The following is a 19,077-nucleotide window of genomic DNA, read 5'->3' on the forward strand; positions in this document are numbered from 1 at the left end:
ACTAAAGACTGTGGGAAACAGGAGCTGTGCTTGGGCCTTTAGGATAAGAAAACTGGGTGGTTTTTTTTTTTACACTTTCACTGAGCCAGACTGTTACAGTGTGGTTTCATCATTTTAATTGAATTATGGAATTCTGAAATATGAGAGAAACAAAATAAATAGGCCCTGTAAATGCACATGCAAATAAATTATTATCAATAAACGAATCTCGTTTCCTCTTACTAAAAACAGATGAAAACAATTATAAAGGCTGCTGTGCCATCCAACCCCTCCCTGCTGACTCCTTTTGACTCCTTCGAAAAAGGGACAAACAGTGGAAAGTGAAAACAAGCAGCTAGAGATGACAGTGTAGTGGGAATAAGAGTCAAACATCAGAGAAATGAAGGCAGCAGAACATTTCAATAGTCAGAGAGTGATTAGCAGTAGCAAAGGTTGCTAGTAGGTTTGGTTAGATTAGGGCTAAATGTGTCCATTAGATTTAAGAACACAAGGGGTCAGTGGTCACCTGGAAGAGTAGTTTCAACGCAGCATAAAAGAGGAATCTAGATTGTAATAGGTTGATTTATGAGTGGGAGATAGTGTAGAAACAGCAAATTTTGGAGGGGATGATAGTTAGGTATGGAGTTAAGTGTTTTTTTCACCAAATGGTCTTTACTGGGTAAGATTGTTTTTATTAGTATTTAGACCTACTTGCCAACTTTATTACCATGTTTATTTGGCAGATTTTTATTTAGCATAGATAACCCTAACAAATTATTTTTCAAATAAATGTATTATTTCTTTCAGGCTGTATGAAATATTATAATTCAGTATTATTTCTTTGCATACCCTGAAGAATCTAAGACCCTGGTTAAAAAACATTGCCATGTAGCAGGCGTGTAATTCATTTTAAAATCTGAAATATCCTTTAACTTATTCTGTTGTCTAAAAGGATTTAAAGGAAAGCTATAATATATCTGGCATACCAAGATGGTTTGAAAACTCCTTGAATGCTGTGACTTTCTCTTAACTCATCTAACACCTAACGTATTCTTTTAAACAAAGTGTTAGAAAGTTTTGTTTAGCTCTGCTATTTAAATTGTGGTTGCTTCCATTGTAAAATCTGTTTTCCAAATTTATTTTAGCTTGTGGTTCAAGAGTACCTTCTATGTTCCAGACAGTGCTGGAATTAAAAATGAATGGCGGCTGGGCGCGGTGGCTCAAGCCTGTAATCCCAGCACTTTGGGAGGCCAAGACGGGCGCATCACGAGGTCAGGAGATCGAGACCATCCTGGCGAACACAGTGAAACCCTGTCTCTACTAAAAAAATACAAAAAACTAGCCGGGCAAGGTGGCAGGTGCCTGTAGTCCCAGCTACTTGGGAGGCTGAGGCAGGAGAATGGCGTGAACCCGGGAGGCGGAGCTTGCAGAGCCAGACTGCGTCTCAAAAAAAAAAAAAAAAAAAAAATGCATGGCACAGATTCTCCCTTGAGTTACAGTTCATTGGGAAAGACAGAGAGGTAAACAAATCATTGCAGCTGTGTGATCAAGGCTATAATAGAAGAACAAATTAATGCCTTCCTTATTCTAATCTAGTTGTTTCCCACTCTGAGAGATTTGCTAAAGTGTTCATGCCAAGTTTATAACTGACAGCAGCTGTAACTGCTGTAACTTGCCCTTTAAAGCACTGTACTTAGTCTCTGCCTCTGGAAGAGTCTACTAGATAAGTAAGTTACTTAGGGGAGTAGGACTAATTTTAGTCAACACAGACACAGCAATGGTATTTAGGAGTCCTTTGAGACTAATAAATCAGGCATTTTAGATAATGCTTATTTTCTGCTTTATCAGCTCTGTAAAACTAAAATTTTGTTTGGTGAATTTACTCTTGTTTATATGTTATTCTTTACTCATCTAATATAAATTACTTTTCTAAACAAGCAGTATAGGCTTAATGATCTTTTATGTGAGTATGTATGTTTTCTTTAAGCCCGTGAAAAATGTGAGTTAAGAGTAAATTTAAATTTGAGTCATTCCTTGATTTCTTTAAAACATTTTAATGAAATAATTTGAATGTACCAAAACTTTGTAGAATAAACTCTACCATTCTTAATCTTGTAGTGTCTCTTTGATATGTATAATAATAGACCATCTGCTCCTTTCACCGTGAGAGTGAGATATTACATGCAAACACTTATATTTAAGTTTACAGTAAATTATCATGGTTGAAAGACTTCAAATTTTTAGGGTGTGAATCAGGTAAAACGTTATTGTCTTTCTGCAGAAAGTGACTACATCAGAAGGTTGAAAGATCATAGTCTTTTTGGAAGACTGATTTGAGTAATAATAAAACTCCAGTCTCGTGTTAAAAAAAAAAAAAAAAAAGATCCTAGTCTCTCTTGATAAGATATGGAGATCAAAGATGGATAAAGCACGGTTTTTTGCCTTTAAATAACTTTTCAGTGTAATGGGCCATAAATTTAGGCTAAGTTATGTAGTATACTATCCAAACCTTCTATAGGACATTTACAGTGCTAAGTTTCAGATTGTCCACATTGATTGAGAATCACTGCGGCTATCTAGGAGGACTGGGTGGGGTAGGCCTGGATTTTTTAACTCATGAGGTAGCTGTCACTGTCAATAAAATGCCATAGCAACCACAGTGAGAAACAGCTATGTAGGCTAGTTATCGCTCTTGCTGTAACTATGTCTGTGTGTAAAGGAAGTGGAATTCATTTTATGTTAAAGAAAGAAACACACACAAAATAAAAAACACACAATGAAAATGGAGATCTCTTGAGTTCTTTTTTGAAAGCCTGTAGTCAAAAATTATTTTTTAGTTCTTTGTCAGTCAAATGGTGCATCTAATGGTTAGGGTGTCAGTACCAGTTTTAAAGTACAGTGCCAGTTATTTCCCTGATAGTAGTAGCCTCCTTAAAACTTGTATATTGTTTATCCTGCGATTTTAATTGCAGCTATTTACTCTCATGTTTAATGATTTTGTGAGTATTTAATGTTTGCTTTATTTTATAAGTATCTCTATCCATTTTGGAAGTAGACCATTATGAGTGTTTGGTTTTAATGGCCATAAAATGAACTATTGGATTTGATCTCCAGCATCCCTTTAGATGTTAAATTCTAGGATTCTTTACTTTGTGACCATGATTTAACAGAAAAGTCTTTTTAAAATAGTGTTTTATTTTGATTTTGGTTTAGTAACTTTTATAAAAATGTATACTTGCTTAATCCAAAAAATCAGTAATTACTCTGATTAAGGTATCGTATTAGTCTATTTGGGTCCAGGGAATAAGCTCTAATTGTGTAGAGTTAGGTCAAAGTTGATATTAATGTATGAGGTGGTACACATTGACTTCTAAACACCAAAGAACTAAAAATTTGAAACTTAAAACTTCATATTCTCATTAAATGAATGAAAATAAAGTGTCTTTATCTTTAGAAGATTTTTTAAAAACCCTAAATCAATAATTTGTGTTCATATAGAACCAGTCATGGATTAAGACCCTTTGTAAATACTAGTTTTGGATTTAAATACTTTACTGAGACATGTAGTAAAACTAATCAAAATTTGACTTAACATTTAAATTATTCCAGTATATCAAATCGTATACTGATTCTCTTTTCCTCTAGGTTTAAAAATCTTTTTTTTTTTTTTGAGACGGAGTTTCGCTCTGTCACCCAGGCTGGAGTGCAGTGGCGCGATCTCAGCTCACTGCAAGCCCTGCCTCCCAGGTTCATGCCATTCTCCTGCCTCAGCCTCCCCCGAGTAGCTGCGACTACAGGCGCCCGCCACCAAGCCTGGCTGATTTTTTGTGTTTTTTAGTAGAGACGGGGTTTCACCATGTTAGCCAGGATGGTCTCGATCTCCTGACATCATGATCCGCCCGCCTCGGCCTCCCAAAGTGCTGGGAGTATAGGCGTGAGCCACCGCGCCCGGCTGAGTCTGGATAACTTTCACACAACTTTTGCTTGATCTGTAAAGTGACCTCATGAAGGAAGGAATTGATTGAAATTATATTATTAACCAACCTGTCTCTTTATGAGCTCTACTAACTACTAGGATATAATCATCCTTTTGTCTTTTTCTAAGGCCCTACCCATTCACAGTAAAGATTATATGTCAGTAAAAATCCACCTTGTTGTTCTTTTTGAATATTGTAACCATTTTTGCCCAACTCCAGTCTTCAGCTACCTTCGTGTGTGTGTGTGTGTGTGTGTGTGTGTGTGTGTGTGTGTGTGTGTGTTTTGTAATACCTCAAAGACTACCAACAGTAGTTTGTTCAGAGACAACATTTATTCTGGGCTAAATTTTGTAAGCCAAGTGGCCTACATGTGCTTTCTTTAAAATCTCCCTCCTCTTGGGCCTCAGCTTCCACTTAACATTTTTTCTTACACTTTTCAAATAGTAGATAAAATTCTTTTAGAGAACAAAGAGAAGCAAAATAGATGTTCTGCTTGCTGTTGTATATCAGTCCCAAAGAGTGTTTGTCTCACTTGATTGTCATGTTGTAGCTAACAAGTGAAAAGCAACACTTTTTTATTGTCCTTAGTATTTTTGTCAATCAGCCAAGTAGATGAATGGAAGAGTAGGTAAAGAAAATAGTAAAAGGAGCTATAGATGATCTAGAAATAGACAACAACCTGCTGTATAATTTGCAGGATATTGGTAATTCAAATAGGTCCACTTTGGGAAAGTGGCTCATTTGCATTTGGTGCTGTTGTCTGGACTTCCTTTTCTTTAAACAGTGAGGGAATTGAGCATGATTAATAATCATGTGCTTATCAAAGCTCTGTGTCTTGCAAAGTAGTAGAAGACTCAACCCTGGAAGGGCATTTATTGACAAATTATGGAAAAGATCAGTGATAGGACAAACTTTAGTCACTGATTGACCCAGGGGCTCAACTGATGTCCAGGATTGACAAGCACATGCTCACTCGCTCACTCTCTCTCTCTCTCTCTCTCTCTCTCTGCTCCACGTGCTGTCTATTGGATCCATTTTCAGAGACTTTCCCCTTGTGGTATCAGATGACCACAGTAGCTCTTCATGTGTCTCTCAGATTTAAGTTCAATTAGAATAAACAAGTGTCTGCCCCAGAGTCACAGCAGAAGTCTTGTTACCACCCGTTGGCTCTTGTTAGGTCACATGCACATTCCAGAACTGATGATCAGCATGACTGCTGGGGATATCTGGGAATGGGCGTGGAACTCTGCTCAGACTCTGTTGAGCATTGGGGAAGCACAGATTCCTAAATGAAAAGTGAGGCTATTGCTGAAAGATAGGGAAAGGGATGCTGAGGTGGCAAATAGCAAATACGACAGTGGTCCTTCAGTTCTGATTTATTGTATAAATGGGTACATTTGGTGTTATTTCATGATTTTGTGACCTACGAAAACTTCCATTTTGACCTATTAAATGTGAAGACGTAAAGTGGAGGCTGTATAGTAGATATAGGTTCCAGTCTTAGCTGTGTTACGTATCCCTGTTGTTGAGGAATTCAAAGGCATTCAATGAATAACAGTCTTTTCTCCTGCTTGAATTCTGTGAAGAGAAGACAAATTGGCACATAGGAATAAAAAAAATCAGTTTTATTACTTCTGAAAGCTGGAATGGATGACTTGGTTTTTGTGTGACAACAAGGCTCTAATATTGAACCCAGAACTAAGCAATTATTTACCTCCACTCCAGTGGGCTTTTAAATCTTGGGGTCTGCCCCTAAGAATTCAAACCAGAATACGTGAGTCCTACAGATATCTGGCTCCCCACAGAAGGCAGAGGTGAAGAAGCTACATATGTCTAGTTTCTCTAGCAAAATCTCTTACCAGGCAGGTCATTTCACATCCATGATGATTGATGAGGTAGCAGGCCAGGAGTTATTGAGGAAAATTCCTCTTTGTGGAAACCAGAGGACAGATGAACAAACATGCCCTCAACACACAGACTTATCTTAATTATTTTATTTGTTAAATAATAATCTGTTTTAAGGTTAGTGTGATGTTCAGGCCAACAGACTCTGGATATAGAAACCTAAGGAGATTATCAAATAACCACCCTCTCCAGTTTTTCAAGTTGGATTATTATAATAATTGATGTGTGCGTAGGAGGGAACCCACTTTGCCTAGGAGATGAGTAAAATTGGTAATAATTAGACAAGCATAAGGATTTGTGAAGTGGGAGGAAGCAGGCAATGCAAGAAAATGTCTTGCAGAATCTATAACTATCACGTCTTTGCAAATAAGGCAAGAAAACTTTTCTCACCTAGCCATCCTGAACTCACTGGTACAGATTCTAAGTTTTTAGCCCATTCTCCAGTTCAGTTGTTCTCACAAGTGTGCTCCCTAGACTGATAGCATCAACTTCACCCCCAAAATTGTTAGAAATGCAGATTATTGAGCCCCACCTTAATCTACCTGAATCTAAAAATGCTTGAGGTGTGGGGCCCAGCAATCTAACCAATTCTCCGGGTGATTCTGATGTATGCTGAAGTATGAGGACCATATACCATGATTACAGACATCTTCATAACAATTTCATAGCTGAAGATTTATTGCATTGGCCATTCTAATCTTTTCTAGTTCTAATCATCGAACATTTAAAAAATATTTTTGAGTGCAGGTAGATTGCTTGAGGTGGAAAGAAGTTGAGTCTGTAAAATGGAGCAAGAGAGTCATGAGCAGTGGGGCTGCATTTTCATCTTGTAGGTTTAGATTTAGTGGCATGATGCCTATTTCAAAAACTAAATGTAGCAGCAGAATGCTCAGGACATTGTATGTGTGAGATATTAGAATGAGGAAGAACCAAGGGATTAGTGATTCTAATTTGCGTAGAAGAACTTGAAGATCAGGAAGAAAGGGGGTTATATACAGAAGAGACTTTTCAAAGGTAGAATTAACTTAGTAACAGACTGAAGCCGGAAAGGATGGAATCAAAGATGATTTAAGATTCCTAGCTGAGCTGATAAGTATAATGGTGGTGGCAGAGCTGTTAAATGAGTGAATGAGATGAGTCCATCATTGGGCATGTTAACTTTGAGGTGATTGTATGGAGAAGAAAGCTTATCTTTAGTCAGATTAGAATAATAGGAGGAGTTGAAAGTATGATGAAGAAATAAATGTAATGCATGTATTCATTCCTTAGACTTTTACTGAGTGTCTACCATGTGTCTGGTACAGTTTTAGGTTCTCAAGATGTAGAAATGGACAAACTGTACCCTCAGAACTAGTACTGTAGATGGAGGGAAAAAAATAACATATAAACAAATGAACAAGATAAATTTAGGTAATAATAAGACTGGGCAAGGAAAACAAAAGAGTAGAGAATTTCTTTAGATAGGGGGTCAAAGGAAGACCTGAGGTGGTGACATGTGATAAGTCATATAGAGTATAGTTTTTGACAGCCAGAAGATGGTAGAGTCACAGAGTGGCCAATGAGAATTACAGGAAATAATAATATTAAAGGATCTATTATGCTTTTTGGCCTTTCAGGCGCTATTCCATATGAAAGATTTGCAGAGAGAAATCCAAGTATAATATTAAAAAGAACTTGGGCTTGGATACAGTCCACCTCAGACATTTCAACCATTTGTTAGCTGGGCAGAAAACTCACTTTCTTGAAGTCTGCTCTTCTCAGTAGAAGAAGAAGGAGTCATACTTCATGGGATTAAATTGTAATGATTAAGTGAGAGAATGAATTTAAAACAACTAGCATAATGCCTGGAACAATAACACTAATGCTGAGTGGATCATAAAATTCAGTCATGTGAAGTGCAGTTTCATTTAATGTTGATGTAATCTAATGTCTTTTGATACACAATTTATTTAAAAGTTGTACTTTGATCTGTTATGCAAAACACTTTAAAAGCACAAGACTGAAGTTCAAAACTATTTATGTTATTAAATAATGTACTTTAGCTACCTGATGACATTTAGAAAATATGCTTATGTGCATAATACTCTTAAGATAGATTTTATTAACTTTTAAATATTTTCTTCTTACAGATGTGTACATCTCATGATTGATACGGAGAAACTAGTCATGGGCCAAAGGTCAAGATACTTCTCTGGGAAATGTTGCTGCTGATGCTGCTTTACAAAGTCATACAATGAGTGTTTGGTTTAAGAAAGATTTTCCTATTTAAAAGATTTTCATCTTGGAAATACATCAAGTGAAAATTAAATTCTTTTGGGAAACATTTTCCTTCTGATATATTATACTTGTAATGGGCGACATGGCAAACAACTCAGTTGCTTACAGTGGTGTGAAAAACTCTTTGAAGGAAGCTAATCATGATGGAGACTTTGGAATTACGCTCGCAGAGCTGCGGGCTCTCATGGAGCTCAGGTCCACAGATGCATTACGAAAAATACAGGAAAGCTATGGAGATGTCTATGGAATTTGCACCAAATTGAAAACATCTCCCAATGAAGGTGAGTTTTATTATGCTTGTTTTTGGTTCTTTGTGCAAGGAGTTCTATATATTGGGCTTAAAAATAAGCATGCTTATATTATGTTGGTGATTGTATGATTATGAGATAATTATAGTGACATTAAAAATGGGTTATCAGATTAGTACAGGTAAAGTATTTTTATAATAACACATAAATGTTGCAAATTAATTTATATGTTTTAGATTGGCGGGATGAAATATTTTGTTCCATTATACATACTACTGCTGCCTGTTTATGATAAAAAGATTGTCTTCCCTTTGAGCTATAAAGGATGGAACCAGGCTTGGATGCCTCCCAGGGATTTGGTGGAAATAAACTCTCAGATCACTATCCTTCATTTTGCTGGGTGGCTTAAAATAGTTGTCACTGTCAGTAGCTGATTGAGTTGGTTTTAGCTTATGAGGCTTAACCTAACCTTTAATAATTAGCTCAGGAGTTCCTAAAGCAAATGAACTAGATTAGACAGAAGTTAGTTTTTCACCTAACAGACATTTCTTTTAATAAAACTAGTTTTCAGTCTTTGAATTATGTTGAATATCCCTGTTTTCACAGAAGCCTTTGGTTTCATAAATTTGTATTTGTGGCAGGTTTTTCTTTTTGAGAATCAAAAAGGAAAATTCATTATAACTTTCTGGCATTATGGTCTTTGAAATGATTTCAGAAGGTTGCCTTTTATAAATTAATCAGATTGAACATAAAATTAAGGTTAGGACATTTCTGGAAAGCATTTCCAAATTGTAAAGGCAGAATTGGGAAGGGACACTTATGAGGATGAATGGGGATTACAATTTATTTTATTAAAGATGAGAAATTATTAATGTAAAATTTTAAAGTATATTAGTATATATTCCAAAGCCAGTTCTAGAGAAATTAAGCAAAAGTATTTTTCTTCATTTCCTGAAACATTTAATGCCATGCTATTGCTTAGATGATATTTAATGTAATAGCAAAAAGGCTTTTACAAAATTAAGTAACTTTAAATTATATTTTAAAATTATTTAAAACCTTTGTAACCTATGTAATTCATTCAACTTTGATTTCTCTGAAGTAGCATGATCTTGAGGAAGCCAGAGTCAGTATTCACACGTGTCCCAACAGGGCTTCTTTAGACTATTTGGAATATGTTCTTTTCCTGCAAGACCTGTTAACTCTTCAAGGTTTTCTGGATCTTTTCAAATTGGAACCACTAGAAGCATCAGCTTCTTAGTTATACCTTAGATATGTTATACCATTTTAATGTAGTTGGGTTTGATTACTACAAGATCAATCCCAACTATTAATACATTAAGATGGTATTGCATATCTAAGGTATAACTAAGAGTATCAGGAACAGTTCCCATGGACTTGAATAGATAGTAATTTGACAAAATTGATTGCATACCTAAAGTATAACTAAGAGTATCAGAAACAGTTCCCATGGCCTTGAATAGACAGTAATTTGACAAAATTGATTGCATACCTAAGGTATAACTAAGAGTATCAGAAACAGTTCCCATGGACTTTAATAGACAGTAATTTGACAAAATTTGAAGCTTATTCATTATGCAAACTGACTTTGAGTTATTATAACATCTTAGAGATTTGTACATTAGTATGTTGTTCTCAGCTGGTAGATCTGTTAATTCAGCTTAACCATTAAAATCTCATGGTTTTATCATCAAGTTGATAGGCAACACTAACAGTAAGGAGCCCTCAATAGAACAACATAGTTTCTTCATAAAAGCAATATTGAGCTTTAGTTTCAAATCTTCACTGAACTGTACTTCCCCTAACCTGTACTTCCCCTAACCCTAACTTGCATTTCTCTATTAATCAAAGTTCTTGTCTTCCGATAACTGAATACCCCACCACTTGAAAATGAGAATGCCTTCTCATTTTTATAGACATGGTTTCTCATAAGTTTGCACTACAGTTTCTTTCATGCTGTTATTTGGAGCGGTGCCTTTTAAATTGGTTTAATTAGTGAAGTTAAGTTAACTGAAAATTTTGCATCTAGTACAGTGGTTTTTAAAATTTGATAAGGGGATAGTTATATACCCTTTTGACAGTATGTTGGAAGCTATGGATAATCTCTAGAAATACCCACTTACCACTCAGAATTCTATGTGAATTGTTGCTGCTTTGGGCTATTAGATAAATTCATGCATTATTATCCCCTCTTTAATTCGTAGAAAGTGTTTGCTCATGTTCTTCCTAGTATTGTGAATTTAATATTTGCTAAAATTTGTATAAACTATTGTCCTCACTGTTTATATATACACAATTTTTTTTTGAAATGATCTTTTAAAAATAATGTGAAGGAAGCCATTTTAAGCGTTATACTTACATTTACAGTTGAAAATACAAATGAAAACAGCAGTGCGGTGGCTCACACCTGTAATCCCAACACTTTGAAAGGCCAAGGCAGGAGGATTGCTTGAACCTAGAAGTTCAGGACCGGCCTAGGCAATATAGCAAAACCCCATCTCTGCATATAAAAAGATTAACCATTGTGGTGGCACATGCATCTCTGCTATTCAGGAGACTGAGCCAGGAGGATCACTTGAGCCTAGGAGTTTGAGGCTGCAGTGAGCTATGATTGCACCACTGCACTCCAGCCTGGGTAACAGAGGGAGACCCTGTCTCAAAAAAACAGCAGCAGCCTTCACTAGAATGTTATTTCCAAAGAATCTTCATAGTTTTAGTTTAACTTAGTAGAAATAATTCACTCAGAAACATTTTGTCACTGATCAAGCATACAAATGGTAATAAATGAAACATGACCAGGAATAAGCAATTAGGAGTTTGTATGTCCAAGGAAATGAACTAGACAGCAAGTACTCTTTTGTTAGAATAACCTGTTTATAATCAGGGAAAGTGAGAATTACAATGATTCTTCAAAGTACGTGAATTTCAATTAGGTAAAACCGAAGTTGTCTTACCTGTCCCTTTAGTTCATTCATTTATTGATGACGTATACTTTCTTCAGACTTAGGATATTGATTGTCCTGTGTTTTATATACTTCCGCTAAAAAAGGTGGTGGGGCCTGGCAGTTACTGCAAGGCAGTTGTCGGTGTATAATTAAATCATCACAATTTTAGAGACTTTATGTAAGAATATGTGCATCTTAGAATTGCTGAAATTTTGTAGTATTTTTTAGTATCTGCCATGCAGTAGGCATTTTTCTAGGCCCTGGGTATACATCCATGAATAAAACAAACATCTCTGCCTAATTTTCACATGTTCACATGGGGAGACAGTTCACAAGACAACTAAATGAAATGTGTAGTGTGTTGGCGATATGTTTTTTAAAAAAATGAGTGGAGAAGGGAAATCAGAAATATTGGGGGTGTCAATATTGGATTTCTGTAAATTATGGAGGAACAACCCAAGACATTTCTTAGGCAAGAACCACAAAAATGATAGCTTATCCTTATGATAGATAACACTTTTTTGTGCTAGATTGGCTATTAGCACTTGAAAATATTAAAATAAGTTAATATTTTAACAAGTTTATTTTACAGCCAAAGAACCCTCAGCACAAAAAAGTTAAACAGTTTACCCAGAGTCTCACTCTGGCTCCAGTCTTATTCTGGCTTCAGAGACCATGCTTTAACCACCGTGTTGTGTGTTGCCTGTTATAAAAGTTCAGTTCACTTAGCTTGTAAAAGAGTTGCAATATGAAGAAAGAGGTAGCGCAGTCTTCTCAATAGTAATTTTTGATAGGGAAAAAACATTTTGGAATTACATGGTGAAAAAAAATTTGGTTTAAGGTTCTGCTTATCAATTTGTTCTTCATTTAAAAAACATACCCTGACCAAGTATGGTGGCTCACACCTGTAATCCTAGCATTTTGGGAGGCTGAGGTGGGAGGATCATTTGAACCCAGGAATTTGAGACCAGCCTGGGCAACATTTAAAAAATAAGGTGAAAAAAAAAAAAATGAGCCAAGAGTGGTGACACATGCCTGTGGTTCCAGCTACTCAGGAGGCTGAGGTGGGAGGATCGCTTGAGTGTGGGAGGATCGCCTGAGTCAAGGCTGCAGTGAGCCATGTGTGATCCCACAAAAGAGTGAGACCCTGTCTCAAGAACAAAAAGAATGCCCTATTCAATAAATTGTATTTATGTGATTCCTTTTTGTCTTGCCCATTTATCACTTGTTTTCTAACAATATGTTTTGAAGAATATCGTATGCATATCATATGCATGTGATACTGGTCATTAGGAAGTGTTTTGACCAGATGTAATTTTCATATTAAAAACTTCCCAGTGGTTCTGATTAACCATCCTAACTCCTAAAGAAATTGGAAATATAAATTGCAAGGTGAACTGGAATGGAGGCTTGTAACTTCATATTTTTGGCTCTCTTAGAGAAAGCATCTGTCTTCTAGTCCTCAAAATCCAAGAATGCACTTTTATACCAAAATAACCTGCTTCTAACATCCTAACTACATAAAATTACTTTCACAGTTTTTTTTTTCTTCTGTATCTTTGTTGTTTTCTTGCATTGACTTTCTTAGTCATATTCTAAATCACATTCCTTGATCCTTATATTTTTACACTAGCTTTTGGTATATCTTTCATCTCTTCGTGGTCCTGTGTTATCTATGTTATATTTTATGTTGGATGGTAGACTTTTTGATAATAGGGTTTCTGGTATATAGGCCTCCAGCCCTACTATCATGTTTGTTATTGAGAGTTCTACATTAAAAAAGGAATTCATGTTTTTAAATGAATTCATAAAAATTAAAGGCAGGTGCCAAGTGGTATTCAGTAAGAGGCATGGCTTCATGGACCTGTAAAGGGCAAGAAAGCAAATGAGACACTAAGCTTTTAAGTGGTGGTTGCTGAAATTAGGTCCAGGATTTTCTCCCGAGCTTTAGTTTTGAAAGCCCAAAACACACACAACCCAGAGTGCTGAACTGGTTGCTTGTCAGTCTCCCCCACTAAACTACGAGCTCTTTGAGGGCAAGTGGTAGGGAAAGGCATCCTGAGTTATTTCCCTTTGTATTCCTAGTGCACAGTGACATAGTAGGCATTTGGGAAAGAATGTGTGAGTTTGACTTGAGAATAGTGTCTCTTAAATTTGCAGTTAGGGAAGGGATCGCCTCCTCTTTTGAAATTGAGAAAATCATGAGAATATTAGATTGTTTCCCAAGAAGAATAAACATAAACATAAATTTTTATGTACTTTCTTGGTCTGCACGTTTTCCTGTGTCCCTCACTTAGAAAAGTCAGGTTGGCTGCTGCTATAGGTCCACCATGATGCAGACTGTTAGTCCATTTGTGCACTGCTATAAAGAAATACCTGAGTCAGGGTAATTTATAAAGAAAAGAGGTTTAATTGGCCTCATGGTTCTGCAAGGCTGTACAGGAAGCATGGCATCAGCATTTCCTTGGCTTCTGGTGAGGCCTCAGGGAGCTTTTACTCATGGCAGAAGGTAAAGTGGAAGCAGGCACATCATATGGTGAGAGAGGGATCAAGAGAAAAAAGGGGGAGGTCCCAGACGCTTTTAAACAACCAGATCTCATGTGACCTAACTGAGCAAGAACTCAGTTATCACCAAGGGGATGGTGCTAAACTGTCCATGAGAAATCTGCCCCCATGATCTAATCACCTCCCACTAGACCCCACCTCCAACATTTGGAATCACATTTCAGCATGACATTTGGAGGGAACAGACATCCAAACCATATTATTCCACCCCTGGCCTCCCACCCCCCCAAATCTCATGTCTTTCTCACATTTCAAAATACAATCATGCTTTCTCAATAGTGTCCCAGAGTTTTAACTAATTCCAGTATTAATTAAAAAGTTCAAAGTCCAGAATCTCATCTGGAGATGAGTTCCTTCCATTTATGAGCCTGTGAGATCAGAAACAAGCTATTTACTCCAAGATGCAGTCATGGGATAGGCATTGGGTATACCTTCCCATTTGAAAAGGGAAAAATCAGCCAAAAGAAAGGAGCAGTAGACTCCACAAGTCTGAACCCCAGAAGGACAGTCAATAAAGTTCCAAAACAATCTTCTTTGACTGCATATTCTGCATCTAGGGCACACTGATACAAAGGGTGCAGTCCCAAGGCCTTGGGCAGCTCAGCCTCTGGCTTTATAAGGTAGGTGCAGCCCCTATGGCTCTCTCTTAGGTTGTAGTTGAGTGATTGAGGCTTTTCTAGGGTTAGGATGCAAACTGCCAGTGGCTCTACCATTCTAGGATCTAGAAAACAATGGTCCCCTTCCCACAGCTCTACTAGGCAGTGCCCTGGTGGAGACTCATTCTAGGGGCTCCAACCCTACAATTCTGCTTGGCACTGCCCTAGTGGAGTTTCACTGTGGGGGAGTTTCTCTGTGCCTAGGGGCAGAGCCCCTCTTGTGGCACCAAGGCTTTCTGATATTTCCTTTGAAATCTAGGGGAAAACTGCCAAGCCTCCGCCACACTTGCATTCTGTGTATCTGCAAACTTAATACCACATAGGAATTGCCAAGGCTTATGGCTTGAGCCCTCCAGAGCTGTGGCCCAAGCTATTCCTGGGACCCTTTGAGCGAAGGCTGGAGCCAGAGCAGCCAGGATGCAGGGAGCAGTGTCCTGAAGCTAAGCAGGACAGCTGTACCCTGGGCCTAGCCCTTGAAAGCATTCTTTCCACCTAGACTGCTGCGCCTGTGATAGGAGGGGCTGTCCCAAAGATCTCTGAAGTGCCTTTGAGGCCTTTTTCTCATTGCCTTATCTATTAACACTCAGCTCTCTTTTAGTCATGCTAATCTCTCTAGAAAGTGACTGTACCACAGCCCACTTGTTTTCCTTCTCTACCACAGGGCCAGTTTGCAGATTTTCCAAACTTTTACCCTCTGCTTCGCTTTTAATTATAAGTTCCAACTTCGGGTCATTCCTTTGCTCCTGCGTCTAATAGTAGGCTGTTAGAATCAGACAAGCCAGTTCCTGAATGTTTTGCTGTTGAGAAAAGTCTTCTGTTAGATACCCTAGGTCATTACTCTTAAGTTCAAACTTCCACAGATCCCTCAGGCATGGACACAATACAGCCAAGTTCTTTGCGAAGGTATAACAAGGGTGACCCTCGTTCCAGTTCCCAATAAGTTTCTGATTTCCATCTGAGAACTTGTCAGCCTGGACTTCAGTGTTTATATCTCTGTCAGCATTTTAGTCACAACCATTTAACCAGTCTTTAAGAAGTTTCCAGACTTTCCCTCATCTTCCTGTCTTTTTTTGAGCCCTCCAAAGTCTTCCAGCCTCTGCCTGTTACCCAGCTACAAAGCCGCTTCCACTTTTTAAGGTATCTTTATAGCAGTGCCCCACACCTCAGTGCCAATTTTCTGTGTGTGTTCATTTTCGTATTGCTATAAAGAAATACTTGAGACTAGGTAACTTATAAAGAAAAGAGATTTAATTGGCTCACAGTTCTGCAGGCTATACAGGAAGCATGGCACTGGCATCTCCCTGGCTTCTGGGGACGTCTCAGAGTGCTTTTACTCATGGAAGAAGGTGAAGCAGGAGCAGACACATTACATGAGAGCAGGAGTGAGAGAAGGAGGAGTTCCCAGACTCTTAACCAGATCTTGCATGAACCTACTGGGCAAGAACTCACTTATTACCAAGGGGATGATGCTAAACCGTTCATGAAGGATTCACCCTCATGATCCAATGACCGCCACTAGGCCCCACCTCTAACATTTGGAATCACATTTCAACATGAGATTTGGAAGGGATAAACATCCTTACCATATCACAGACATACATACATGTACATGTAATATAAACACATACAGACACACATATACATATGATATATGCACAAATACTGACAAAATTTCTAGTACAGAATTTGATAAGACTGTAGTATGTGCTGTGTGTTAACTGAGATTGTCAGTTATATCTACCTTCATCCAACATTCCAGTAAATTCCCCCCACTTTATTTCCTAAATTGGGACATAATTTTATTAGTCCCTGCAATTGGGATGCTACATTTTCTTGTAAAACATTAAGATCTTAATATAAATGATATTTTATTTTATAGTATGTTCTTTTCAAATATAAAGACAGTACTTCTGAGCTATTATCTAGTCATAGATCAAATACAGACTTTTATTACTCCAAACAGTGATGGAGTTAGACCCTAAAAGCATATAATTCTGAGGCTACTTTTGATGTGTTTTGGTTGTATTTTCTCTTTGTGAAGCTAACTGGGCCATAAGAAGATCAATTCCATGCATGACCTTGGCCTCATTGCCACTACTCTACAATTAACTGAGCCAATTAGGCAGAAGATTTCTCATTATATGTTTTATAAGTTATTCCTAATAGTTTGGTATCATTTATATTTTTTTAAACTAGGACCAGTAATTTCTTTGCCATTTCCACCAGCTTAGCTGTATCGCATACTTTACTTTCTCCCTCCTTACAGTAGAAGCCTCTTCTTGGATCTGTATTAGACAAACATTACAGCCCTGAATTCCAAGGCCTCTGGCCTCTTCGAAGGAATACCTGTGGTATTACCCTTCGTCTCCTATATCATCAGTGTTGTCTTCTCCACTTGATCATTGTCATTAAGTCACTTGTCTTAATGTCTGTCACTTACTTTTAAAAAACAAAATGCAAATAAAACCCACTTGAACTCATCTTTACTGATTTATTTCTGCCCACTGAATCACACTCTTGGAAAAAGTTATCTATACTTACTGTCTCCACTTGCTCATTCCCACTCTCTGTTCAGCTCTTTTCTAATCAGACTTTCTTCCACACCAGTGCACTGGAATATTCCTTACAAGGTCATCAGCTTCTATCTAGTGAAAGAAAGTGTTCCATTCTCTGGTCTGTTACTCAGCCTTTTAACATCATTTGCCATAGTCAGCCAAATCATCTTTTTAAAACCTCTTTTCGTCTCTGGGCTTCTGTAGTAGTACCTGAACATGTTTTGTTTTGTTCCGTTCCCCCTTCCCCTGCCTTCCTTGCCTCCCTCATTGGCTGTTTCTTCTTAGGTGCCTTGCACTCCTCTTGCCCTATTTGAACATCAGTGTTGGGTGCTCCAGCGCTGTAGCCTCAGCCTAGTTCCCTTCTTATCTGCTTTAACTTTCTGAGAGCTCTCATTGGGCTTGTGGCTCCAGAATCAATATAATTGATGACTCTGGCTCAGACTTCTCCTTGAGTTCTGAATATGGAGAGCCAGCTGTCTACTAGACACCTCCACTTGTTTTGTTTAAATCTGTGAAACAGAACCATTAACTCCTCCCTCCCCTTTCCTCCTAATTCTTCAGTTCTCAAAATCGCCTGTCTTGGAATATGACTACCATCCACTCACTTAAGTGCTTGGAGACCCCGCCCCCTCGCAAAAAAAAAAAAAAAAAAAAAAACCCTTTCCCTTTCATCCTACATCCAATCCTTAAGTACGTTGTCTGATCTCCTTCCAACATACCTGACAAATCCACTTATCCCCTTCTGCCTCCACTTCTAAAACCGAAATTCAGGCACTATCATCTATACTTTATAAGCAACAGCCTCCCAACTGGCCTTTTTCCTTCACTCTTGCTCTCTTCAGTTTCCTTCAGATAGCAATTTATGTGATTTTTCTAAAATCCAGAGTAGTTACCACCACTCTGCTTTAATGGTTTTCACTGCACTTTAAGGTGAGAATGCCATTCTCCTCTCCCTAGCCCCTATGTTCTTACCTTTGGTCACTTTTTCCATTTTGACCCTCTCTTCTTTCCTCCTGGGTCACTGGGTTTTAGCTACAGTGGCTTTGCTTCTGGCTAGTAAATCTTCTAATCTTGTTTTGATCTCTGGGCCTTTGTATTTGCTTTTGCGCTGCTGGGAAGGTTCTGCTCGAAAGTCTTCTCACCCTTGACCCCTGGAGGTTCAGACTGAAGCCAAATGTTAGCTCCTTAGAAAGGCTAAAGTAGCCCAGTAAGAGAGTTCTAGTGGCCCTTTTTTATTGTCTTCATTGTACTTGTCTGTAGTTATTTTAATTGTCTACCTCCAGGATAGTATAAACTTATTGAATGTTCTTGTTCACACTGATTCCTCAGCATGTAGAACAATCCCTAGAAGTAGTAAACATTCAGTAAATATCTATTGGGAAACAGACTATTGTTACAAAACTGTTCGTTTTATTATATTTAGATTGTGTAAGTTTATTGTTAATAGAAATTAATTGTCCCTCAAATTGAATTAATACATTACTTTAGTGTTTAGTCAGTTTATAATTGGTGTTCCACTTACTTAAGAGTTGGCCTGTTTATGATTTATGAACTGTGTATACCTTCTCTTTTGGTTCTTCAAAACAACCTTGTAAGTTTGGCCAGCTGATATTAGTGCCCTCCCTTGACCCCCAAAGAGTTAAGTGACTTGCACAAGATTTCAGTAGGTGAACTGGAACCTAGGTCTTCTACTTCCTGTACCAGATAGTTTTATTGGTGTAGTGTCCTAGGTGTGTGCTTTTGTGTGTGTTGGTAGTTTAGAGGAATTACAATAGCATTTAAGACCTTTACTTCCCATACTCTCTTCAAGATATGTTTTAAAGCTATCTTTAGCTCTGTGACTGTTCTTTTCAGTGGTAACAAAATATTGGTCCCTGTTAAAACCAATATAAGTTAAGATTTGGCCAATTATTTTTTAGTGGTGATAATTATCAGGTGTTACAGGTATG

At 37.6% G+C, this 19,077-nt stretch overlaps 1 protein-coding gene across 7 annotated transcripts in view; it reads left to right on the forward strand.

Annotated features, from left to right (window-relative positions):
- The window catches only part of LOC105483759 (ATPase plasma membrane Ca2+ transporting 1), a 117,901-nt gene that overhangs the window by 42,271 nt on the left and 56,553 nt on the right, over window positions 1-19,077 (forward strand). For all 7 annotated transcript variants that reach the window (XM_071071324.1, XM_011744735.3, XM_071071322.1 and 4 more), the window contains exon 2: window positions 7,991-8,419. In XM_071071324.1, coding sequence (XP_070927425.1) covers window positions 8,212-8,419 — 208 coding nt within the window. In that variant the 5' untranslated portion in view covers window positions 7,991-8,211. The remainder of the gene's footprint in view (window positions 1-7,990; window positions 8,420-19,077) is intronic.

This window comes from Macaca nemestrina, chromosome 10 (assembly GCF_043159975.1).
Source record: "Macaca nemestrina isolate mMacNem1 chromosome 10, mMacNem.hap1, whole genome shotgun sequence".
Classification (NCBI taxonomy): Eukaryota; Metazoa; Chordata; class Mammalia; order Primates; family Cercopithecidae; genus Macaca; species Macaca nemestrina.